Genomic DNA, 26,850 nt, shown 5'->3' with positions numbered 1-26,850 from the left:
TGAAGAATTTTATTGCATATCTATTAAAAATATATTTTATATGACCATTTCAAAGTTAATTATTTTATAAATAATACCATAAATTATTGAAAATATTTATTATCAAACAAAAGATTTAAAAGCACAATCAGACTTTAGATATATCTAACAATATATAATTACTAATGAAGCATTTTCATGATGATGAAATCACTTTGAAAAAGATTACTATTTTATGTATATTATAATACATATACTATATTAAGATGGACTTGAATAACATTCTAACTTTATCACTTAATAGTATTTGGGTGCTATTGGATTGCTACCCATCACCTTAGGATAAGTGACTAAATTTTTAAAGCATTAAATATTTAAATGCAACTTCTTACAATACAGTCATATAAATTTGAATGAGTGATGGCCATCATTAATGGCTTTAATTCATGTCTGAATTAGATACATATTGGCAATGTAAATTTCGTAACACATATAGAGATAGTTATATGCCCTGTGAAAATATTATTTGTTCTGTTTAAGATGTGACTAGCAAAAACCAACAGAGAATCATTGAATTTGCAAATAATAAAAAAAGAAATCCTCCTTATGATGTTTATAAATTAAATTATAACATATTGGACACGAAACTACTTAGTACAAGTTTTCTGGCGACAATCAGTAGAATATATAACTAGATACCAGATCTAACTTAATAATCATCAGATAAAAAAAATATGAAAGAAATGTGTACTTTGAAAATATTACATTGAACAAGGAATTAAATCTGTCTTGGTTCAGGCGTCAGTTTCAAGACTTAGTCCAGGCCTACGTCATCGTCGAAAGGTTTCGGTCCTTCGGGTCCTGCGCCTGGGTTTGCTCCACCCAAGTCTGAAAATGTAACATAGATTTTAGAATTAGTGTTAAACTATCGCGACACTGAATAGAATGCATGTTTCCTGGTGTTATTAGAGTTGTTACAGAGTTGAATGGACAAGTCAACCAAGCATCCTTATAAAGGCAATTTCAATGTTTTAGAGAGTTCAACATATAACTTAACCTATGTACTTACAAACTCCATGGTTAACATTGTATTAAAATTTTAATAATAATATTTTTTTATGTTTTCTCCCATATACATTTGCAACAAACTGGTTTCCAAAGTAGGTAAGAACCTGTGTAATGGATAACCGGGCTTCCATTCCACAGCAAAGTCATACTGAGTGGTAACAAAAAATACATACATACATATATGGGTAGGTAAACAAATAAAGTACAAATACAGTGTTACAGCTTGTGATCTAGCCCGTGCTTTGCCTACTAGCCCTATGTTATTTTGTTAGATTTCATCAACTTCTGGAGTAAGTTTATCAAAATAGCATAAGTGACCATGGTAAGAATGTTATTTATTTTCTTACAATAGTAGCCTATTGTAAGAAAATTAGTTGATTTAATACTTAGAGTGACCATATATGCATGTTGAAAGCAAGAAAGGTTAAAATTGATTAAAATAATCACATGTAATGCCAAGGTTGGTTCAACTCAAGTTCGATTCATAAAAAGAATGGTAATTCAAAGCAATAAATTTACGAGAATCTATAGTAAAGTTTGGACTAAGTTACTATTACGTATAAAAACCGCTGTCACGGTATAGACTAATCCCATACAAAGTTTTAGGGGTACTCACTAGGACCACATTGGTCACCAAACTTCTTTTGCAGCATTTCCAAAACAGATGCCACTCTTGGGTTGTTCTGATATTTGGCAAAGTTGGCTGGGTTTGAAGATACATCGTAGAAAGCTTTGGTCACCTCTGGGTCCTAAAAAAATATTTGAATGTAAGTTAAATACACAACATCGGTACTATATTTAGGTTTTTGGTTTAATCATTTTGCAAGTAAAATATTTACTAATAATTAGTTTTTAAGAGAAATACAATGATTAATGTATTGTAATACAGTTTAGTCAAGATAGTAAATAGTATGTAATATAAGGTAGTTTGCAAATATCAAACTATAAATATATCCCATAGTAACAAAAAATATCTAAGATAAAATTAAAATACAAGTAAAGAGTAACTGGGGATGTCTATTCTTTGAAGGATTTATGTATACAATACATCTGTTTGATATGTTAAATATACTATACCAATATTGCATGGAAATAAAAAAAAAAAAAATTAAATACCATAAATTTTTAATAAACAAATTATATTAAAAAAATCTCATTAAATTACCTGTAATGCAGCCATGATTTCTGGATCACTCAGAAGCTTCACTAGGTTCTCGCTATCAAACATCCCACCACCCATTCCTGGCATGCCGCCCATCCCTGGCATTCCACCCATTCCTGGCATGCCGCCCATTCCTGGCATTCCACCCATTCCTGGCATGCCTGTGGCGTTGGCATTCGCTTCTTGTTCACGAGCTGCTTTAGCGCGAGCCTCTTGCGCCTTGCGAGCACGACGGATTTTGTCCCGGCGCTGAAAAACGTAGTTGCATGATATTTTTTATTAGTTATAATAAATTTATCTGGATTCAGGCAGTGTACTGAGCGCAGCCTAACTTCGGTTTAACAGTTGCCATCTTTGGTGGTATGTGTCATAACTATTCGCCCGAAATAGCTGAAATCATTTTTAAAACTGTTGCATACCATGGGTTCACAAGTTAAATTACAAGTGTTTTAGCAGATTGTTTTTATGTGTACACTACTTTATTGGTAAAAATGAAATGTGTGAATGGTAAAATACGGATAGAGTGGCTTAAAAAAAACTCCTTTTAAATTGAAACTCCTTTTTGAACACTGTAAGGTTCCAAATTCAAATATCATGAAAAAATTAAATTACCTCTTTTTCTTCCTTCTTGCGCTGAACACTAAGGTTGTGTTGACGAAGTTTCTCGGCATTTGGTTTCACTTCATTTAACCATTCATTTGTTTGGTCGTCATAATCGATCTTCAGAGATTCACAGAGGTCATGAGAGGATTCCTCGAACTTACCTAAAAGCCTAATTACCAATCCATATAAGATTTTTATATTTCATGCATAAACCACATAATATAATTACAGGCTCTGGGATTCGACAGACGTTGTCCTGTACACACGTCTTTAATAAAAAAATATCTAATTGTAAATCTATAATAAAAACATCTCATTCATCTTATCATCAAAATTGGTCCAGCCGTATAGAAGTAGAATTACAAACACTGTCTATATAAAGTTATTAGGTAGCTCTCTCAACATGTAGATGAATGTCAGTTTTTCGACAATACTATCATTAAAACTCACACAGAAATCTGTCATGTGCTCCAATGAAAGGAACAGTACTTTGCTCTAAGTTATGTAGTCTACATATGTACAAATTGTTTGTTCATTGTTCAACATGTTCGATGGTGTTACCATTAAAACATTGTGCTGACATTTGTCTTAACTCCCTATGTAAATAATGAGGTTTAATAATAAAATAGACAAATCGTGATATTATAAACATAGGTCTGTATTTTTGTTTTCATTTTGTAGGCATTTATTATCAAGACCTACCTGTAAGCACGTCCGCGGAACTTATAAGCGGCAGCACTGTCACAGTTAAGTTTTAATGCATGAGTGCAATCCTTGATACAGGCATAGAGCTTGTTCAGTTTAAGAAAAACCTGAAATAAATGGGTGTTCTAGATTGTATAATTGTAATGAATTTGAAACAAAATAAGGAAGGAATTGTATTTAGTTTCCAATAATTCCACAGCTTTGAATACAAGTTTTTTTATGTATTGCTTACACACACACACACTATTATTTTTTAACAAAGTATACTGAAATATACAATATCAATGTAAACCAGATATTTAATTACTTTGCATAAAAGTATATTTATTATTAATTGTCATGATTATGCCAATACAACAAAATAACTATGTAACTCATTTTGTTTGATAAGATATAAATTTTTGTCAAAACATTACATTAAAATAAATACATATACCATATTTTTAGTATAATACATTCAGAGATGTTATTGTGTAACACTCCAAGGATGGGCTAAGCCAAGTTGAGGCAAATTAAAGTTTACAAAATCATATTCAGAAACATTGTTCTTGACAAAGTTTGCCATTTTTCTGGCTTCTATTGTTTTGCAAAAATTATAGAGAGTTTGTGAAGCCAGATAAAAATTTAATGAAGTATTGCAAAAACTAATTTAAACATTAATATAAACTGAAACTGCAAGGAACAATTTGTAGTTAATAGTAGTTTTTCTTTAATAAGGTAAGAGAGGTGTCTTTAACTTTAGTCTTCCACATATAAAATAATTTAAAATAGTGCAGTAAAGTTAATTTACAAGATTTTTTATTTGGTGGCATGAGATTGGCTACTTAGTGTCACTGCTATTTCAATGATTTTACTGACTAGGTGCCCATGTTTGACATAGTGCTAACATACATAATTACCATATACTCACAGACTCACCAAAAATCTATTGAATTTTAACATATGGGTGTACAGTTTACGCACCGTCAGTTCTGAATCACTACATCACAAACTTCATAGTACCAAGCTTATTGTAAAAATTGTACTTTGAATTATTGATTGAAATTTGAAGACAAATTCATAATTATACTCATCACTTACTTGACCTCTCTTTGCAAAGAGTAGTGCACTCAGGGGATTAAGTTTTATTGCCTCAGTGTAAGACTCTATGGCTTCTTCATAATTCTGTTCAGAGAAAGCTCTCATTGCCTCAGACCGCTTCTCATCAGACTGGTCTCTCTCTTCATCAGTTGGCTCTTTCATTTCATCACCCATTTCTTGAGTAGCCTCAGATGGGTCACCTTCAATTACACCTAAAAGTATTTTTTGGACATTTATTACACTTTGTCTATCTTAATTATGTTAATCATCTTAAAATTTACAATAGTGCATACATAGTGATAGTCGTTATCTATACGTACATAAATACTACAGCCTAATTAGAGGAAACTAATTTAATCACGTAAAATTTACCTTCCATATCAAGCTCCACATCAGACTCTGGCTCATCTTCAGATTCAGAAGATGGCTCCTTTGCAGTATCTTCAACATTGCTTTGTGAGTTACTGAAAAGTTCATAAAAAATACATTTTATTGAAGTCTATATTGTGGTCTCTACAAGCATAACCTTCTATGTTTAGAATAACAAAATATATACAATCTCTAAAATGTTCTAAACAATACAGAAAATATCAGTATACACTAGAAATTCAATGGTTTAATTTGTATTACATAATTATAGTGCCGTTAAAAAGCTACATACCCATCTCCTGCAGGCGCAAATGTTTTCGTACCAAATGTAGCCGTGGGTAATGAAACACCTAAAGACACCAAATAATCTTTAAAGAAAGATAATTTGGGATGTTGGAGTATCAGGGGTTGATTTTTGCAAAGCTCAACAAATGTCTTTAATTGGGTCAATTGTTCTTCGTCGAAAGGGCAGCTCATGTTGAAGCAACTTACGCGACGCCGGTTCTATATAAAATTCTTTTTGGGCTGGACCTACAAATAATGCAACGTAAGGATTGATAAAGCCATAGGAATGACAACATTGCTTATTGATCAAATAACTTTACGGACCTGCACGGTAAATAAGCTGTTGTAAAAGTTAACAAGAGTCTCACTTTTCTATATTTGTTCAATCAAATCGAAAACAAGAAATAAAAAATGTCGCTGTATTACGTACTGTCATTTGTCTAATACGTTTCCGATTTCTAAATTATAAAGCCGGCGTCCAAATTCCAGCGAGCGGCAAAGTTACCAACTTCACAAAAATATTTTCCCTGAAAACGTCAAATAGATGCTATTATATAGTCAAACTAATCAGAAAAAACAATGGTCTGGTTTCCTTTTTTGTTTTATCTTTATAAGAAAAAACATGTCTATCTGTTCAACAATTAACTGAAACTTTTTTATAATTAAACCATAGCAGATGTAAGTAAATCTTGTAGTTAGATAAAATAGAGTAAGATAACAATATATATTTTTTGATTTGAATCTCGCTGTTGACTTCAAGAGTCTTGACAGCCCAGCTCGGGCTGTTTTGGTCAGCTGAAATTTAACCAACAGTATAAAATGGTCATATTGTTATTGTAAATACAATATATTTGTAAAGTTTATCAGTTTTTTTTATATAAATATATAGCAAACTCATCCTGTTTATTAACCGATTTAAAAATAACCTGTAGAAGGAAGTTATCAATTCGACGTTTTTTATAACCCCATATTGAGTGAAAAACATCGAAGTCGGCAACTCAGATAAATTAAAAAACATATTATCGTATAATGCAGTACGAAGTTATTGTCAAGTATTAATAGCTGTCAACTGTCAGGCTGACGCGATTTGTAGATGTCACAAATATAATATAAATTATATTATGCTCTGTGCCAAGTAATGTAATTATTTTTATAGGTTGGCTGTAATAGGAATATTATTTTACCATAAATTGGTTGGCGCGTAATTTTTAAAATGTGGTAATTTAACAGTGCAGAAAAGGAAATTATTTTAAAATATTAGTATTAAAACTGTTCTGAATTACTGTGTGACCGCTTAAATGTTTATCAGTGTCATTAATATGAATCATCGCGTTACTTTAATTACCCTGACTTAATGAAATACCAGATGCTTCATAAAGCGGTTAGTATTATTCACACTTATGATAGTATTTTGCTTTTCTGATGAAATCTTAATTACAAAGTCATATAATTGGAATTTTTGAACCGCCATGATTGCTTTAAATATTACATGTGGGTATTTAACCGATCTTAATATATAGTAATTATCTATAAATAATTGTTCAATCACCTTTTTTTGTAACTACTCCAAATTATTCTATGACTTTTTACTAAATCATCTGTTCTGAAAACTCTTTCTCGATTACAATTTCCGGCGACTAATAAGAATTGTTCTAATAATTTCTGTAAAAGGTTGAGGAAAACGAAACTTTTCTTAGTGGATTATATGAGTAAAATTTACTAACACATTTCGGTTAAGTACCTAGTGTACTGGATTAAAATGATTGCGTTTATGCAATGTGTATTAAACACTAATTGCATATTGTAATTAAGAAATAGCATAATTTAAATATTTTTTTTTATTAATAATAAGAATCAAAATTAATATACCTTTTTATTACGATTTAAAAAATTCTTAACGTAAAAGCGCCATATATAACATTTATAGCTCTTTAATATTATGTTCTGTGGTATATTTAGTTTATTAATTACGGTACAAGTTGAAATTATACTTATCCCTTTGTTTTCTTTTGATATCTTCGTTTGTTTTTTGTCGCGTGTAGTTTCCCAACCTTTTACTTGAAACTGGCATACAGTCAAAACTATTGCCATAATATTTAAAATAAAGAAATTACGTATTACAACCATGGTATTATCTCTAATAAACCATCTTCCAGGCATCCCGCAGACGCTTTATAAATTGATGCATATAATACGTGCAGGCGGTTTGACCTAAAGGATTCTCTAAAGGAAACTAGGCTAACAGACACAAAAATATTTTTTCAAATCGAACTAGTGGTTCCTGATATTACCTGATATCACCAACTATTACCGCCGTATTAAAAAAAACTAACTTAGTGTTTTTCACCTAAAATACTTTTCGTCTCTTTCCATGATAGTGTTAACGTAATTTCATAGAAAGAGACGAAAGAGTGTTTGCATATTAAAGATTACTGTATGTGTTAACCCTTTCAGTCACTACTAAAATGTTTCCCGGTCCAATAAAAGGCACCAGCCCCATCTTAAAAAATTATCCTTAATTATTTATTTGTAAGATTTATCCCTTAATATAATGTCTTAGTTATTATGTTTTGTTTATTGTACAGTGAAGAAATGTTGTATTTTTATATGTTTTATGTAATAACTTATATTTGATCTATGGTCTGTACCTAATTCTTTTATTGGCCTACTGCCCCCTTCCCCCTACCCTTTGACTGGCCTAGAGTATTACTAATACATGTTTACTAATTACTAATGAAAAAAGAGTGTTAATAATTGACGATCATTATGTATAAAAGACATTAACCATGACCAGGGTCACTATTTTTGTGCACGCGTCGAGTTTGTACCGGTCGTGTTTAAGTGTTGCATTATGATTTGCATAAAGTTATTACTCTTTTGTTGTTTAAGTGTGTGTGACATTGGTGAGTGTTTATATTTATTTAAAAAAAATGTCTAAATATGACGCTTTATTAAAAAATCATTATGAGTATTTAGTTAAAAATCGGGTATTAAGTCCCGGTCATTTAACTCATTATTTTGAGCGTTTAATGGTGAATGTTGAAGTTATGTTTAGATTTGTCTGTTTTATGTAACAAAACTTTGACAGTTGTGAATAAAATACGTGTTAAAACGAAACACTATTTTACTAGTTTTAATCGTAAATAGGCAATTAACGTATTTATTTTATCATCATAATTAAAAACACATTAAATTGCCTCTATCTAAATATATTTCTTTGCCATATCATTTAATTTGATAGTATTGAAAAATCATATTTTAAAGGTAACACTTTTCATAACTGTTACAGTTAGTAAATAATACATAGATTTAGACTTAAGTAAGGCTTAAGTAGAGAAAGTTGAGTAGTGTTGGCCTAGTTGGTTCAGCGTTCGACTGTCATCCCTGAGGTCATAGGTTCGATCCCGAGCTGTGCTTTCTTTCTATGTGCGCATTTAACATTAGCTCGAACGGTGAAGGACAACATCGTGAAAAAACCGGCTTGCTTTAGACCCAAAAACTCGACGGCGTGCGTCAATGAACGCACAGAAGGCTGATCCTACTAGCCTATTTATAAATATTTATTTTTATTTTTAAAGTCTTAAGTCTATATGCAATACAGAAAATATGGTTTAGTTACCTGCTGGAAGTTATCGCTATTAGTAGTAGTTTGTAAAAATAAATACTCAGTCTGTTATACAAAGGTCAAATATCCTCAAGTGGACTTGCCTAAATCGCTTTAAATTATCTACAAAAAAATGCTATTGCCTATTTCAAAATAAGTACCTAATTTTTAATTAAAACATTTTCACTAGCTTAATTGAAAAAGCTTTGAACGTTATTTCTATCCATCGTAATGATATATTTAAAAAGTCTAATTGCACGGTTTTAACTAAAGTCAGCTATATCTTTTTATCACAGCGTAACCACAATGTTACAGAAAGAGACATAAGACTTATTTATAGTTAAGAATTAGAGTTTTTTTAAGATCTATGTATTGGATTGTATTAAAATAAGGATTGCGATATCGACTTAAGTAACAATTATTGATGTACGACTCGAACGATCGACGGGACTGGCCGACTTCGCTGGGCATATTTCAAATATTATGTATATGGAACTAAATGTATATAATATCCGTAAGTAATAAAAATTATTTCAAATATATTTCAGGTCGCATACAAGGCCAGTTACTGGAAAAGGAGACCTCGTTCGATTTAAATAGTTTGTTTGGAAATCTTTTTCCTAAGTATGGTTTTCGGAGAAATCCTCAAGCCGGGACTTCGCAAAACCCAGTAAATGGGGGGCAGGTAATTACTAGCAATTAGCTTAATTACGTATTAATAGTGTATACATACTATATTTTACTATGGCTTGGTTTGCTAGATTAAGTAGATGTCATGCAAGGGCTTTGTCGTGTCAGTGATTTATCTAAAACCATACGTATTCATAATTAAAGTGAATCAGATACATCATAAAAAATAAAATAAGAAAAGATAAGTAGGCGGGGGGAATGGCGCCAAAGCCTCTTGACCTCTTACATCTCTGTTGGATCCTTAATGGCACCAGTTGTTAACGCAGCTAACTTCAATTCGGTTGTTCGATGTCTGGGAGCAAGAGGCGAACTTCACTCCTATTCAAAAAATCAATGAAGTCATTCGAGATTCTCATTGATTGATCATGGATGAACGACTCAAAATCTATATAAATGAAAATTATTCCCAAAATATGTATATTGCATAGCGCCAAACCCGAAGATGGCCGGACCAATTCGATTATTTTATTTATGCCTTGAACTTTGTGGAGAGAAATATAAAAAAAATTACACAATTTATTATTTCATTTTATTTAGTACTTATTTTTTGTGCAAACGGTCTCTATACGGTAGCATAGCAAAATGTTCATTTAGTATATAGTTACTAAAAAGATAAGCTAGATAATTTTTTTTTAAGCTAAGTAAAAAAATCTTATTAAGTTCGCGGGGGAAGCTAGTTTATGATTAATTTTCTGATATCTCATTTCAAGTTATTGAAAGCCTTGAGCTCCTTTTTAGAAACCAGTTTTGACCGCTTATTAGATTTAAATCGACAAACAAACTATCGAAAAAAAATCATTTGTTCTGCAGTTCCATTCAAGTCTAAGTTCATATAGATAGAACTTATTTCACTATATTATATGCGCGTTCTAAATATAAAAATATTTTATTTATTCAACCAGCCAGTTATAAGACCATTGTTAGTTACAATATTGTCTATTATTGGTTTAAGTTTTATTCAGATATATCTGAACTACAAACATACGAAAGCATTAAAATACCTGTGTAGGTTAGATTTTTTAATAATTAAAAACACTGTGCTGGACTAAAAATCTTTTATCCTATCTTGATTGAATTTCTGTGTATCTCTAGTTTTCTTTGAATGTCTTACAGTTGAACAATCCCCAAGGAAATATTTGGAATAATGGAAATGGCAATCCCGGGATGAATTATCCGGCTAATTCACAATATTACCCAGGCACCGCGATTCAGGTAATTTACATTTTATTCAGTTGCTAGAAATTATATTAATCCTCGTTGCTATCTATGTTAAGCATAGACAATAGCTAAATATTTTAATATAAATTCATCATAAACTAAATATTCATAAAACCTCGTTTGTTGATTTGTCTATGTTATATTACTCTTATTTTATCATAGAGTAAACAAGATATTAAAGTAAATACAGGCATAATATAGCCTGTATGTTGTTCATTTTCCTTTTGGCTCTAGTCGCTTGTGAAATTGACTGACCTATTTTCCCAGATTTTGTCCATATTTGCAGTAAAAGAAATGAAATAAGATTTTTTGTAATTGCAAAGCTAAAATGTACTGCAATACACTTTTTTATTGTACACCCATGTTGTGATCGTGGGATTCTTCCTAGTAATTTCTATAAAAAATCATTATTAATTTAACTACTAAAGTTAGGTTGAAATGCGCCTAATTAGGACTACTATTTGAGTTAATTTCATTGTTCCTATTAACAACTGTCAATCGACCACTATATGAACCACAGTAGGTGACATCCCTTTAGAGTCCTTTTTTAGCCATAATTTAATATCATTTATAATCTATAAATTATGAGCTGGCAACATAAAAAACATAAGGGTGTTTAATTGTTTTGTTCAGATTTTTATATTATATTGTCGATAACATCAAAAATTCTACTATCTACAATATGTTATTTAATCTATACTTATTTCCTGTAATAAAATACTTTAATTTTATTAATTATTGTTAATTTCCCTATAATTTTTTTAAAGAATAATGATATACATATTAATTGATAAAGCGTGAAAAATAATACCTTATAAATTAAAAAATATATTTATTCAGTACTTTGATTACATAATAGTCTTATTAAATAAAGCAAATTTGCAGTTTTACTTCCTGGCCCGTTGCTAGGCAACCATACGTCTTTTGTTTTTCTACAAGATTGACCAAGTCGGTGGGTGATTATACGTCGATATAAGTACAGTATACAGTGAACTTATTTTAGGGTCAGCAGAGGCCTACCGGAAATGAGAATGCCTGGAATAACCCCGGTTCGTCTGTGAATCAAGTGCAAGTATGTATAATGTATATATTACCTGTTAAGATTATTGTATTCGCTTAGCCTGTATGGCTAGTGAATATATTGTATGAATAAAATAAATAATACTCAATCACGGTTCAACGCTCACCCGCAATTCTAAAGATTTCATTCATTCACCTATTCGTTTTGTCCTCAAATTAAAAATGTTTGTTTGAGATGTTATATATAGAAAGATTAATTAAACAAATGTATATTTCGTACATTGACAGCCGTTCGTGTAAATTTTTATATACAATATTTTGAAGGAGTTTGTTAATAGAATAATATACTAGTCCTAAAAATGACTACTATATAGATGTCACAGTTAAGAGAGTTAATTGAATCTCTAGACAGTTAATTAAATGACAATATTCAATAAAGTCGCTAGCATTTTGATTTAAATAAATCAGCGTCGAAAACGTTTAACTATCTGTCTGACCGAAAGCCAGCGTGTTGATTAACAATGTTAAACAAGATGGTAAAACAAGACTCCGCCACAATTGTTTCATTTGTTATTGTTATTTCGATGTGATCGTGAAGAACTGAGAGCTTGGATATTCCTTGTTTTTCTTTATTATAAATGGTTAGGTTAGGTTAGTCTTGTTGTCTAGGAACGTTTAGGAAACTCTTTAAACGTTTCGTTCACTCACTTGTCTGACGGAACTTTAGCGACTTGTTTGAATATCGATTTTTAATTAACTGTCTAGAGATTCAATTAACTCTCTGATTTAACTACTTTACTGCAACAAAGACACCATTCGTAAGATGTGATTGCTTTATTAAATTAATACACAGCTTCTCCATTAGATTTCTCGCAGTAGAGTTGAAAGCGATAAAAATAAATAAATAATAAAACGGTAATTGTTGTTAAGATGTTGAATGAAATTTAAATCTAATTTAGACTAATTAACATTTTTATACTCAGGGAAATTATCCTCCAAGCTCGGTACCAGGTCAAGGATGGAACAGTCCCCAAACACAGATAAGATATCCCAACCAACAAGTATCACAGGTGAGTTTATTACGCTCGGTCACAAACGCGATAATGTACAAAAAAACAATTTACTTTTCTAGATACTAGTATGTATTGGTGTTTAATAAAAGGCCATTATTACTTGTGTTTATACTTTAATGTTTATTAATAAATACGCAAATATTTTTATATTTTTTCCTTGAACTCTGAGGTTATTATATTTTTATTGCGGTCAGTCTCTATGGTGTAGAATAGCAAAATGTTTCATATGTTGGTATGAATGTTATAAATTCAGTTTTATTGAACTAACATTATATAACTAAAGCATGAATGCTTATGGGTGTATGGTTATGGTGTAGGTGATCTACGTGGTTGTGTCATGACACGGCCGTGTGTTGTACCTACTTGAATAGGTGTATTATAATTGATAGATTTAAACGACAGTTGATGATTAAAACATAATCGAACATCGCAGCATCGGCGAGTCAAAAGTTACATATACATACAATACACATTGCAAATCTTGATACGCAGCAATATAACCTCAAAATGGCGGCGCTTCCCACTCCACAGAGCGCGACTGTTCCGTTAGCCATCCAGTAGTATGTCTTAATTTTGGATGTGGACAATAGATTTGAAAGTACAACGCCAAACCGTGTACCCTGATTTTATTATTAAATTTTGAAGTGAAATTTCTTTATCGGTGTTGGAAAAAAACCCGTCACATTTTTCGGTTACGCGTCAGTTTTTTCCGTTACACGCCATATTTTTCTTGTCCCCACACGGTTGATTCGAAGCCATAATTAACAAAAATGTATAATAACGATAACAATGATACTAATAATTCTATTACGATTAATGAAATTCTGTAATAATCTTAATAGTAACGAGGTAAAATGAAGTAATTGTAGTATTTGTATTCATGTCTATGATAGTAAAAGCCATTTGTTAAACTTTATCTAATTCAACGTTATTTAACCAATTTCTGTAAAGTTGGATATAGATCCACTATACATTTTTCAAAAAATAAGGTCATAAAGAAGTTTCACTTTTTTCGACACGTTAGTACACGCACACATTTTTTGGATTGCCTGAGTAATAATTATAATAATAATAATGTTACGTATTAAGGACCAAGGGGTTTTGCGCTTTTTTCTTGATTTTAAGACAACCCTCTACCAAATCGGTTTATTATAACGTGCCTTAAAAATTGAAGTAATGGATGTTTGGTTAACCTTTGCTTATATTTTATATTCAGGAAAAACCTACCGGATATGAAAATACATGGAATAACCTCGGCTCGCCTGCCAATCAAGTAAAAGTATGTATTACGTATTGGAAATTTGTTAATAAATATCCAAAGGTTAAATAAAATTGTTTATAATATTTATTTTGCAAATCCAATAGAGTTTGTATACACCCCAGTTAACAGTCTTTTTCATCATCGTCGTCTTCATAATAATATAAATAGTGTTAATAGTGGTAAAAACTATTTTTCTCACAAACACTTCAGATACAGTGTGAATATCGCCGATGAATGAAGCGTCACCTGACGTCTCATTTCGACTAATGGTGATGCGTATATAACTTTCGATTTCATTCGTTTATTTTTGTCTTTAGTTAATAATGTGACCATATAATAGGACAACTATCATCTGATACCAAGATGATACTTGTATATGTTTTTACTTTTTACTTTCTATTTTTAATGTATCATCTTTTTAGTTTAGTTTTTCTTTTGTTGTTCCTGTTTAGTTTTTTCCTTAATAACTGTGTATAACATGTATTTTTGCACTACTTGCCTATCTTATGTAATTTAATACATTTTTATTTATTTTTTCTTTACTCACAGTGGTTGCCTGGAAGATTTCGCTCGCAAGCGATAAGGCCGCCAGTTGCCCTCTTTTTGATTTGATTATGTTCAATTTTTGTTCAAATATAACGAAGTGTTAATAAATAAATATATATATCCCAAGCCCCAGTGTCATTTTGTATAAATATTATTAAACCAAGTAAAACCTTTAATCGCAGGGAGATTATCCACAAACGTCGTTACCAGGTCAGGGATGGAGCAGTCCCCAAACCCAGACAGGATATCCAAACCAACAAGTACCACAGGTAAGTTTTTTATCTACTGTTTCTGGGAGCTATTCTGTGAAATACATAGAAAATGTAATAAGAGCAATAACCATCTTATAGGTTGTAAATTGTAAATATATCAAAGTCAGTAGTGTGTTAGATCGATCGTTGACTTGAGTGCGAACTGACGTATTATAGTATAGTATATATACAGAGATAACTATCTGGTTAATAACGATTTGAACCTTTGACTTTTTAAGTATTTTTGTGAAGACCTTACAATTTTATAATAATCTATGGAAGAACTGTTCATATCAATTTCGTATCTCGCTAAAACGCGTTGACGAAATTGTTGACGTCTAAGTTGACGAAAATATCGGGCCACACATAATACGCAAAAATGGAATAGGATGTTTGGTTAACTATTGTTTATATTTTAGGGTTAGCAAAATCCTACCGGAAATGAAAAAAAACATGGAATAACCTCTTCGAAATTTGTTGGTAATATTTGTTTTGCAAATCAAAAAGGCTATTGTATAGTTCACATTCGTTGTTGCAACTATATATTGTTTTAATACATTTTACGACATTTTAAAAGAAATGTTCTAGATAATTGATAAAAAAATGGTTGCCAGCTCCGTCAGCCGCACCATTAGGGTTGTCAAATGCTAGCTTTATTTTCGTTAATTTAGTCATCGGCTTTTTGCAACCATATGTTGCAATTTATGTCGGCTAAATAATTAAACAAAATATAATTACAGGTAATTTTAAATAGGCTAACTATAGCTTATCTATTGCATAAATAATTCGAAGTTCGCGGAGATAGTTGTGTATCATTTTAGTTTCTATATAGTATAATAAAAACAATTAAGAATATTAAATTTTAAAGAATTTTATGTAATCTCAGGTCAATGAACCTGGTCAATATCCTGAAGGAAGGAATTGGAATGGAATCGGTGCGAATGTAAATTCTAATAATCCAAACATGCCGTCCTACCCGCAGAATGGATTACAGGTGAGAGATTAAGTACCTTAAATTTAATGTTTCCTTTTTCGAATGTAATGAAAAACCCTTGTTTTTAGCTATTTGTTATTTTTAATCTTATTAAAATGCGAAAATTGCAATTATACAGTGCCACATACTTTTCTTGGCGGCTGTAAATGTTTGTTAAAATGGAAATGTTTGACTGATAATATCTGTTAGATCTCAAATATAACACATTATTTTACTATCTATGAACATCTAATAAAAATCAATGGCAAAGTTCTGACGGTATGCATCTTAAAAGATATTATATTAATAGTACAGGTAACAAAACCTATCATACCAGTTGTACCTAAGTTTGTGTGACATTTATTTAAGCCTAACTGTATTTTCTACGTCGATACTAATAAATAACAAAATCATTATACCAAGATAGTGGTATAATTAGATCGATTTGCACAATCAGCCATATATAAATAGGCATGCAAATGTCGTATAAATTTATACAATGTCTTATAATGACATAAAATAATGTCAAAGTAAAGTTATTTACAATTGGTGTTAAACCTATGGTCCACTCGCCTACGCTATAAAGGAACCTTGATTTAAAAAATTACCTTCACATTGAAAGAATTAAATGGTCGTGATCTATAACTTCTAGGAAGGTGATTAAATAGTTTCATAGCCATGGCGTAACAATTTTTTTGCATACATCGTGGTGGAGCATGCAGGGTTATTGCCAACCACTAGTATATATTATTTTATTAAGACATTTGAATAAATTATTAAGTTAGCTTTCATGACTTCGAATTATTCCCCTAATAATGGTTAATTTTTATTTACTGGCAATACTAATATCCATGACAGCGTCGCTCTTACCGGCCAACAAAAGTATGTGACACTATACAACAATCTATACACATATTGACGTGTGTAAATTATTTTTTACTATTTATCAATAACGTTTAACTCCGACGCAAAAGAAAGGTTGTGGAGTTTGACATGTCTGTCTAACCATATCGCCTTAACGAAAAGACCGATTAAAATGCTATTGTATAAGGAGCGTTGATCGAATTGGTTCTTAGCTAAAATTTTTGAAGATCTTTTCAGGCGGCAATAAATTAACATTTATATCCATCAAAAAAAAATATTTTAGTTTTCAATAAAAGTCGTAGTACTAATATTTAAAAATTGTAAAAAGTAATAAGAGTAACTACATTACAAGCTGGGAAGATAAAACAAAACTGTTTGCCGGCCAAGATTTGGTCTAGATTGGGGCGAGAAAGGAGGAGGCCTTTGTTGGGATCGGCAATCGGACTTAAGTTTGATTTTTAGAGGATTGTGTGGAAGAAGAGAAGAAGAGAACTTGTCCGAAATAAAAGCAAAACAGTCCGATCGCGATAAAAGCCTCTTTCACACCCTTCCATTCTACCTATGTAACCAGTTTTATTTCATGTAAAAGTATGACGTCATCAGGCTGATGACGTCAGGATATTTCCAAGCAGGAAAGTTTGAGAAAAACCTTAATTGAATGTTTAATTTTAGACTGGCGCGGCTTACTCTGGCCAGCACAATGCAAAAAATCCCAATTATTATCAACCTGGCAATCCAAGCGACATTGATAATGTTCAGGTAAGAACGAAGTTATTAATTCATTTATTTTAAATTTTTAATTACAATTATTTGTAAAACACTAACAGATTTTTTTTAAGATTCATGCGTTTTTAATATGAAATTAAAAATGTTATTATTAAACATAATTCATCCTCGTTCTTTCAATTGTTTTTATTTTAATATAATTAAAACGAGTTGCTGCATTCATTCTCACTATATAACTGCATATTTTCAAAATACTTTTGTTTACTTTAGGTAGACACATATTAAGTAGTGTAATTCGAAGTAACTATTTCATATCACATATACAGAATCTATGAAGTATGGTTGTTTAATTATCGTATAGATACTTGCGGTTCGTTTGCGGTTTACTTGCGGTGCACTTGCGGTTCGCTTGCGGTGCCTACAATACTTATGTACTTTCATGTATTATAAGAACACGAAGCCTCTGAGCTTCGTATTCTAGAAATTCAATCAACCTAACTCTAGTTTCAAGTTCTGTCAAATAATTTGCTCTGTATGTCAAACGGTTTGATACAATTCACAGCGCTCAGGACGAGATTCTGAATATATGAATATCATCTTAAGATTCAGGAACGATATTATCACGAACTACGACTCCCGTACGTCAATATCTAATATATTTTTGACATACGCTGGTCAGACTTACCGCTAACAAGATTTCGTTTGATATACGTAATAATTTTCTTAACGCAATATTTAATTAAGAAGCCGAAAACAGCTCTTCACATTCTTTAAAAAATATTTCCAGAAACTTAACCCTAATTACCCGACAGCGAATAATTGGAATAATGGTTTAAATCCGCGTGTTAATTATCCAGGGAACCCTCAGCCGTATCCAGTAAATGGAATTCAGGTAACTTTCGTGATTAACTCGACTTTTCAGTAATGAGATTTATTCCTAAAACATGACATTTAAATGCCTCATCTCAGTGCTCTGAAGAATTTTATTCAATAATTTATTTGTGGTGATTTGGCGAAATGGCATAGGACTTTTTATTTTATTCTAAGTGGCGTTTGTGTTTTGGATAAGCTAAACAATTATGTTAAATGGAAGGATAAAGAAACAAGGAGAAACCTTCTTCGTTCTTTGCAACTGTATACCTTGCTACATGGACGAAAGTTCTTAGTTTTAATTGTTACAATACAAGTTTACTTTTTAAACGGATTAAAGCTATGTATTATTGTTATAAACTTATAATTATTTACATAAATTTATGAATATTATAGCTTCAATCCGTTTAAAAAGTGTTTTCTTAATGTGTAAAAGCTATGTTAACAAAAGACAATACTACAATACAAGTTTTTTAATTGTTTAATAATTTATATTAAGTGTAATATATTTTTTAAATCGATGGTAAAGTAATTTAAATATTTTAAATGCATTGTCGTAATAAATGACTGTGCGTACGACAGGAAGTATTGTTAACTCATTAGTGGTGGATGGGACTAGACTAGACCCTAGACTGTATAATATTTTATTTAGATCATTTAAGCAACGGTTAAACAGGCATCTCCTGGACATGCGTGTCCTCCAATAGGCCACATCTCACCGAACATCAAGTAGTATTGTAGCCAAACGTCCGTCCAATTCTGAATAAAAAAACCGTTATAATATATTATTCAAACAACTTCTTAATTGTATTTATAACCCGGAATTTTTAATTTAACTCAATTTTCGCCCCCAAAAAATTTTTTTCGCGATTTTATTTCCGGGTCTTATATCACGATTCATCACTATTGCTACAACCTAACTACTTACCAGTTAGTAAAGAAATACAACTGGTAGTATATAGAACCCGGAAGCATGTTAAAAAAATTGATAAAAATAAACTATTAAATAGGTATTTTGAAACCTCTTGCCTATTTTTTTTACAGACTGATGTACCAAATAGCTGGAATGCTAACCAAAGGAGAAACCAGGGGTATGAAAGTCCAAGTCAGTTGGGGTATCAGGGTGGTCAACTTTATCCTGGTACTAACTACCAAAATGGATACCCAAGTCAGAACGGATATCCACCTCAGAGTGACTCCTACACGGGTAAGTTTGATAATATTAATTGAAGTTTAGCTTAAAAAAATATTGTTATTGTCTAGATTTACTATTGAATTTGGAAAAGTATACAATCGGCGTCCAAGCATCGAGTTGTCTCTCTCCCTACAATATGGCGAGGGGGCCGATGGCTGCCCATGCGTCAAACTCGTGAACGGGTGCTACTTGTGGTGACTGGTCGTACTTGAATTCGTGTATGCGGTGATATTAGTTATTTCGACTACGTATTTACGTGTTGTTCCCACGAGAATGTAAGTGCGTGCTCCTTTTTCCTCCTGCTGATCTGACAAATCTTTTTTTTTTAAATTATTTTATTAATATTAATTACTTATCTACATGTAGAATATGATGTAATGGTTGCAACTCCTTACAAACGTTGTGTAAAACAAAAAAACTTGGCGCTTAAAGAGTGGCGGACAGTTTATTGCCAGTTCTTCTCTTCCGTTCCACGCCCTTGATTTTTGGCAGTAAATGTAAAATTAGAAGCATTTCATATACATTTCTATTTTTGACGTTCATAAGTGTACATTGTGTTACTTACGTATATGAATAAATGATTTTGAATTAATTTGAAGTATTGCGTATTAAAAATGAAAATGCAATTTGTAATTTTATAAAACCTCATAAGTTTTTAACTATCAAACCTCAAAATATTGATTATGAGCAATTTTTCGATAAGATGAAACTGTTCAATATGCCGAAAAATTATTACTCTCGATCCAAAACATTATAAATAACATCTAAACCTGTCTTTAAATTTGTTATTATTTATCTACTACTTCAAGTATGGCACTTGGACAAGTATGGAGGACACTTTCACATTATATTGTACCTATATATTTTTATACGTATTCTATTTTTTCTTTAACTAACGACTTAAATACTATCAAATGTGGCATAAATATATTATATTGTAACTTAAAACTATTCTTTTATTTAGAGTATTTACAGTATTCTTAACCTACATAGTAATTGGATAAAACTAAAATAAATTTTAAAAGTCCGGTCTTTGCCATACTTTTAATGCTGGCAGTATTTCCTCAATGTATTGCGATACCTATACGTTGAGCGGGGAAAGCACCAATGGTCATCGGTACTATCTACCAGGCGCCAACTATTTAGCGCCTGAACACTTGAACCCAACGGTCCTAGAGTCTCTAATATAGCATTATTTTTTACAGTTATACAATACAGCAATGTATACTTGGATGTATTTTTATCGTGCTAATTTTATTTTATTTTAAAAAGTATGACAATAAGTTTGGGAGGTTGTGTACATACGTTAAATTATCAAAGCAATTATAACTTATAATAATTATTTTAGATTTATTTCTAACAATATGTATTTGACACCCCAAAATGACTATTGTTAATTAAAAAAAATACATTTATTAATACACAAGAGCAGCGACTACCATCCCAGAGGTAGTACCTTCAAACCCTGGCTGTGCACCAATAGACTTTCTATGTGTACGTTCGTACGGTGATGGAAAACCTTTTGAGGAAACCTTAGACCCAAAACACCGTGGCGTGGTATATCAGGTAGAAGTGCCTCACTTCGCTACTCATAATAATGGACACGAAACAGATATAGAATTCTAAGATTCTATAGAATTCTAGATATGCAATTCCCAAAACCCAAGTTACAGTAATTGGATATGCATTTTTCCCACAGGCTTTCGGAACGAGGCCTCACAATACCCCAATCAAAGTGAGCAGGCGGATGTAGCTGTCACAACAGAAAAGGCTATATTAGGCAATCCGGTCATTATTTCCGAAATAAATCCTCCGTCAACCCCTAAAAGGTATTTGATGTTATTTATATCGATATTTTTATAATTATTTTATTTAACGATTCTTTTTGTTGGCCTTGTTTTACTATTTTTGTGTGGCGAAAACTATGAAAGTTTATTTTCTTCTTATCTTTTTAATATTATGTAACCAACTCCAAACAGCTTTTTACGTATATTTATTATTGATTTTTTTATTAAATAACTAAGATCGTAGAAAGGGTTGACGTGACTCTATATTAATAAATAATGATTTTAAAAGTTTCAAAGCCTTTGAACTTTGGAACTGGAAGGAACTTTGGAAGGAAGAAAGGTTGTAACATCTCCGGATTATTATTATTAACAGCAATTTATAAAATCCACAATTGCTTAGTGGTTGCGCCTGTTCGTTGTTACCTATGTTCGACCGCCTACCTACTTTAGTAAAGCCCGAAAATTTGTGTTTTAGACTGTAATGGCTATATGAAAATATATATTTAGTTAAAGTTCACTCACTTTAATAAAGTGCATTTAAGATTTTATTTTGCATCAAAATATTCTACGACGTTGTAATATTTCATAAGTGCGGACGACTCTATAAACATTTTTGATCTCGGCCGTGATCAGTGAGATTAAGCCGCACAATGCCTTGCAGCTGTAGTTAAAAATGCAACCGCGGGCTAAATTCCCTTCTTTGCATTGCTAACGAGAGATGAACTTTCCTTTCGTAATTTTTGTAAGATAAGCCGTTTCTAAGGACATTTTCTCTTTGGGCGATACACGCAAAGTAGGACAGGTTGTTCCAATTTCAAACGGGTCGAATATTAAATTTTAGTTCGCATGTTTAAAATTAGAACGAAAGAATTATTCCACGAATTCGTATATCCTTCGTTTGATGAGAAAAACATTGATATAGCAATTCAAATATTTATTTCAAATAAAAAAAATCGCAGTTGAAATACATCTATTAGAAATATACTAGTTTTGAAATTAAATTTTGTGGTTTACTATGTCAAAGGTTATTTGATTTTCGAATATAATTGACAACTGTGGAAAATTTAGTTCGCTAACTGATTTATTCAATGATTAGCTAGCTGAGTCATTAGCGCGTTCACCTTGAGGTCACCTTTCATCCCTGAGGTCGTAGGTTCGAACCCCTACTGTGCATTAAAGTTCTATGTATGTATGCGTGTATTTAATAATCACTCGTACGGTGAAGGAACACATCGTGAGGAAACCGATATTGGATACAAAATGTCGACCGCATGTGGGAGTCGCAGGCTGATCACCCCCAAAAACATAATCACGAAACAGATGACTATATCTGAAGGCCTGAACACCAAGGGTTGTAGCGCCACTGCTTTTTTTAAATACTAAACAAGCTATACACTTAGGTATCACCCGTGAATCCTGTATTGTGATTTAATATTTCATTATGTTAGAGATACACGAATTGCACTTAGCTTTAGATTAGCTAAGTCTCAAGAGTTGAGACTTAGCTAATCTATGTTTTGTCCCAATATTGAAGTCAAATCAGCCTTGTTAATTATTTCAATCGGTATTCAGATATTATTTTTGCATTTTTATTTGTATATTGTCGTTGTGACGAATACACTAAAAAGTACTGGATCGATTTTTAAAATTATTTCCCAATTAGTTATTAATACAATATTGCCCCTAAATAACAAAAGTTACTATTTCAACTAAAACGTCAATCCAGCCGTGTGAAGCCGAAGCTCACTAGTATATTATATAAATGGACAAAAAAATTAAAAACCATCTTTATTTAGTTCTCTACGGCTTCTGATACTAATTGCATAATATTCTTTACTATCTATGACTGTTTCTTAAAAACTCATTCGAAATTCAAAATTCAAAAGTTATAGCATTTAAAAAAGAAATCTCTACAAGGTTAGCATTAAATGACAACTGCGAACCTAAACTTAAGGGGCGCTTGTTCGCTCTTAACCTAATTCTTTGCAGAAGGAAAAACATTTCGAAGCGGCCTATATTTTTATTGCATACATTTCCAGTTAAGTACTGAAATATTAATAAATATTTTACTGAATATTTCAATAAAACTGATTAGAATTATTAAATTTATTCTAGTCAGCTGTAATAAAGCGAATGCCATAACGGTATTAAAAGAAAGCAGATTTTAATGATTGACTTACTATTGAGGACTTGTTATCAATTCTCAACAATTATCAATTAATTTATAACAAGGAACCAATATCCTTATTACCTCATTGTGCCAACCAACTGAGCGTTATATAATGCCGTTTTAAGTAAGTTTTTGCCCCGCACCACCTATATGTGGAACCAATTGCCCACTGAAATATTTCCGAACCAATTCGACTCAGAGTCCTTCAAAGACAGAAAAGAAAATGCTGGCAACGCACTCGCCCTCCGGCATTGAATGACGTAATCTCGTAATTAAATCGATATATTTGTCATAGGAGATTAAGAAACAGCGCGAACGTATGTCAAAATCCAACATTTCTTGACTTACGGGTGTCAAACATCGCCAAGTCTCGTTTCAATAGCGCTAAAGTTATAAACTTGTAATTATGTGTAACGAAAACATAGTGAAAACGTTCTTGTTTTACAGTACAGAGAATATAGAAATAAATACAGAAAAATTCTTTTCACGAATCTTATTTTTAGCTTATTCATGTGTCATCTTCATCGTCAATCTTTGTGTATTGGTGCCAATAATAGAATCTGAAATGATAATGTTGAAAATGCCCGCCCTCGGTCTGGAAATATTTGTAATTGTACCTCGCTACAACGATACTCACACACAAAACATATATATATATATACAATTTTCTATGGTGCTTATATGTGGGTGTTTCAATAAGATATTCAAGCGTTTATCGGTGAAGCTATTGAGATATATAATTCATTCAAATTATTATAAATTTAATACAAAATAAAACAAAATAAACAATAACTTTTCATTCTTAACAATAGTCGATACAAAATTTTCGTAACTTCTTTATCTTTATAAGTAAATAAATTCATGTGACAAAACACAAATTGGCTACAATTTCACCGTCAACCGACGATTTATAACAATCATATTTTAATATTTAAAAACAAAGTTACGTAAAAATAGAAATTCAAACAAGAAATGATACTTGGTTTACTTTTAGGTACCTATACGTTTTAACTGTGTGGGAGTGAAGTTTAAGTTTACAATATTTATGGTTTTTAATCTATTTAACGGAAATGAGATTCTCCTTGTGGAGATTAAAGATACATATCATACATGCGTCCATCGGGTATCATGCATAGGGTTGTCTCTCTGCCTAAAATATGGCGAGGGGGCCGCTGGCTGGCTATGCGGATACTCGTGAACGGGTGCTACTGCTGGTGACTGGTCGTACTCGAATTCGTGTATGCGGTGATGTTAGTTATTTTGGCTATGTATTTGCATGTTGTTCCCACGAGAACGTAAGTGCGTGCTCCTGTTTCACCATGCCTCCTGCTGATGTAATGTGGAACATGGTGTGATGATTGCAGCTCCTTACAAACGTTGTGTAAAACAAAAAAACTTGGCTATTAAAAAGAGTAGCGGAGAGTTTATTGCCAGTTCTTCTCTTCCGTTCTACGCCCTTGATTTCAGAACTGGCAGTAAATGTAAAATTTGAATTTTGACGTTCATAAGTGTACATTGTGTTACCTATATCAATAAATGATTTCTGTCTTTGACATAAAATATATTTTTTTAGTGAGGTGGATATCGCAGCCCGAACAAAATGTGTTCAAGATTGCTCTACCTCATCCGATTACCAACCTATATGTGGAACAAATAATGTAACATATTTCAATGAAGAGAAATTTGAATGCGCACAAAAATGTGGAATAGGTAAGCAAAATTCCTTACTTTGGTGATGGTCCATTTTCCTTTTCCATAATGCAGGTATCACTCATTGGGTGTTGTGACAGGATTGAAGTCTGAATGGTAGTAGCAATCAAATTTGACTTTTATATAATATTCGTATAAAAATTTAGTAATCATTAATTTTAGCTTTGAAAGAAAAGACTTTTTAACCGGTTTGTTGCTATGTATTATTATAAACTTATAATTATTTTACATAATTTAAAAGTCACCGTGACCACGCAAGCAGTAAAGCACGCGAAACGTCGAAAAAAAATATATGTAAAATAATTATATGTTGTGTATATTGTGTAAAAGCTATGTTAACAATACTATAATTTTAGCTTTTTTAGCTCACAATTTTAGGATTTCTACTATTACTACAAAACGTATCTGTTTTTAATTTAATTTATTTGTCACCTTGGTGAAATGTTTAAGACGCTGAACTTTAGAGAGTGCAACCGGATCTTTACAATAGAGACTTTAATAAAGTATCTAAACTTGTTTTCACGATAAATTATTTATTGGAAAACTCAACTGAACAAAATTGTCCATTTTATTTAGAAAATAATTTGGAGCCTGTCCTTCGTTGCCCCGAGGCCTCCAGCTATCTAATTCCGACTTTAAGACATCATGTCTGTTATTTACAGAAGTGGCGATTCGACAGCAAGGCGCTTGTGATGGGCATTAGTTGTGTTTTATTTTGTAAATAAAGTGTATTACGACTAATTGTTTTTTTTTTTAAATTAAGAAATCAATTATAAAGTACGCTTGGCTAATTATTGACTGCATCACAAATAAATATTGAATAATAATATATTATATCAATGAGATAATTTGGCGGATAAATCCGTTATAATAATTTTATATAAATGTTTTTCTTTATTTGAATTTCTGTAATCAGAGCAGTGTTGGCCTTGTAGCCGTGCGTCTCTCATCCATGAGGTCGTAGATTCGATCTTCGGTTGCACGTGCACCAATGAACTGTCTTTCTATGTGGTCATTTAACAATCGCTCGAACGGCGAAGGAAAACATAGTGAGGAAACTGACAGACAGCCTCAGAGGCTGTTTCAACGCAGAGGAATCATTCACCCACGTAGTCCTGGAATGCGAGACTGTGGCCAGAAATCCTCGGAACAGTGAGGTCGCTCCGTGAAGCCTGCGAAGTGCCCATGAGGCTTCTGTGCTTTTAAAAGGAGTAAGGTTTAGTTAGCCAGGACTTTACGCACAATGGAACTATTGAGAGTCTAAGTGCGGAAACTTAGTCAACAAACCAATAACAAATAGCGAGGAAACCGGCTTACCTTAGACCCAAAATGTACACGGTGTTTGGCTGATCATGAAAGATATACAGAAATCTGACACCAAGATCTAAAGAGGTTGTAGAGCCACTGATTTATTTTCTTTTATTGTTTGTAATCAGTAGATAAAAACAAATAAAAATTCTAAGGATTCGTATCCTAATTGCGATAATTATCACCGAGAAAAACATATACTCTATCGAATTGTATATATCTTAATAAAGTTTTTAAGGAAGTTAAACAAAAGAGTTATTTTACCATGCCTTTCACAGTTTGATTTCGGTCTGATGAAATTCTTCGTCTATAATTTGGATTCAGACAACTGTT

The 26,850-nt window shown here is 31.8% G+C and overlaps 2 protein-coding genes across 3 annotated transcripts; one reads left to right on the top strand and one right to left on the bottom strand.

The window, feature by feature from the left end:
* Positions 1 to 83: 83 nt before the first annotated feature.
* Positions 84 to 5,743, bottom strand: LOC123714375 (hsc70-interacting protein-like). The gene is made up of 9 exons (XM_045668609.1): positions 5,576 to 5,743; positions 5,259 to 5,497; positions 4,970 to 5,061; positions 4,598 to 4,809; positions 3,515 to 3,624; positions 2,822 to 2,981; positions 2,213 to 2,458; positions 1,664 to 1,796; positions 84 to 867 (listed from the first exon to the last, which is right to left on the bottom strand). Exons 2-9 carry the CDS (start codon positions 5,441 to 5,443, stop codon positions 794 to 796), a joined length of 1,212 nt encoding a protein of 403 aa, XP_045524565.1. The 5' UTR covers positions 5,444 to 5,497; positions 5,576 to 5,743; the 3' UTR covers positions 84 to 793.
* Positions 5,744 to 6,466: 723 nt separating this feature from the next.
* On the top strand, positions 6,467 to 25,941 carry LOC123714296 (putative uncharacterized protein DDB_G0282133). 2 transcript variants are annotated; one of them, XM_045668511.1, is made up of 15 exons: positions 7,656 to 7,685; positions 7,995 to 8,154; positions 9,404 to 9,540; positions 10,659 to 10,757; positions 11,767 to 11,835; positions 12,767 to 12,853; positions 14,073 to 14,135; positions 14,846 to 14,932; positions 15,801 to 15,908; positions 17,424 to 17,510; positions 18,265 to 18,369; positions 19,392 to 19,554; positions 21,242 to 21,371; positions 25,073 to 25,209; positions 25,872 to 25,941. In XM_045668511.1, exons 2-15 carry the CDS (start codon positions 8,103 to 8,105, stop codon positions 25,910 to 25,912), a joined length of 1,365 nt encoding a protein of 454 aa, XP_045524467.1. In that variant the 5' UTR covers positions 7,656 to 7,685; positions 7,995 to 8,102; the 3' UTR covers positions 25,913 to 25,941. The 2 variants fall into 2 exon arrangements, with proteins under 2 accessions (XP_045524468.1, XP_045524467.1); XM_045668512.1 differs by lacking the exons at positions 7,656 to 7,685; positions 7,995 to 8,154 and adding an exon at positions 6,467 to 6,632.
* The last annotated feature ends 909 nt before the right edge of the window (positions 25,942 to 26,850 follow it).

The sequence above is a fragment of the Pieris brassicae genome, chromosome 9 (assembly GCF_905147105.1).
Source record: "Pieris brassicae chromosome 9, ilPieBrab1.1, whole genome shotgun sequence".
NCBI classification, from domain to species: domain Eukaryota; kingdom Metazoa; phylum Arthropoda; class Insecta; order Lepidoptera; family Pieridae; genus Pieris; species Pieris brassicae.
The sequence above is the reverse complement of the archived record's forward strand: the minus strand, read 5'-3'. Positions and strand labels throughout refer to the sequence as shown.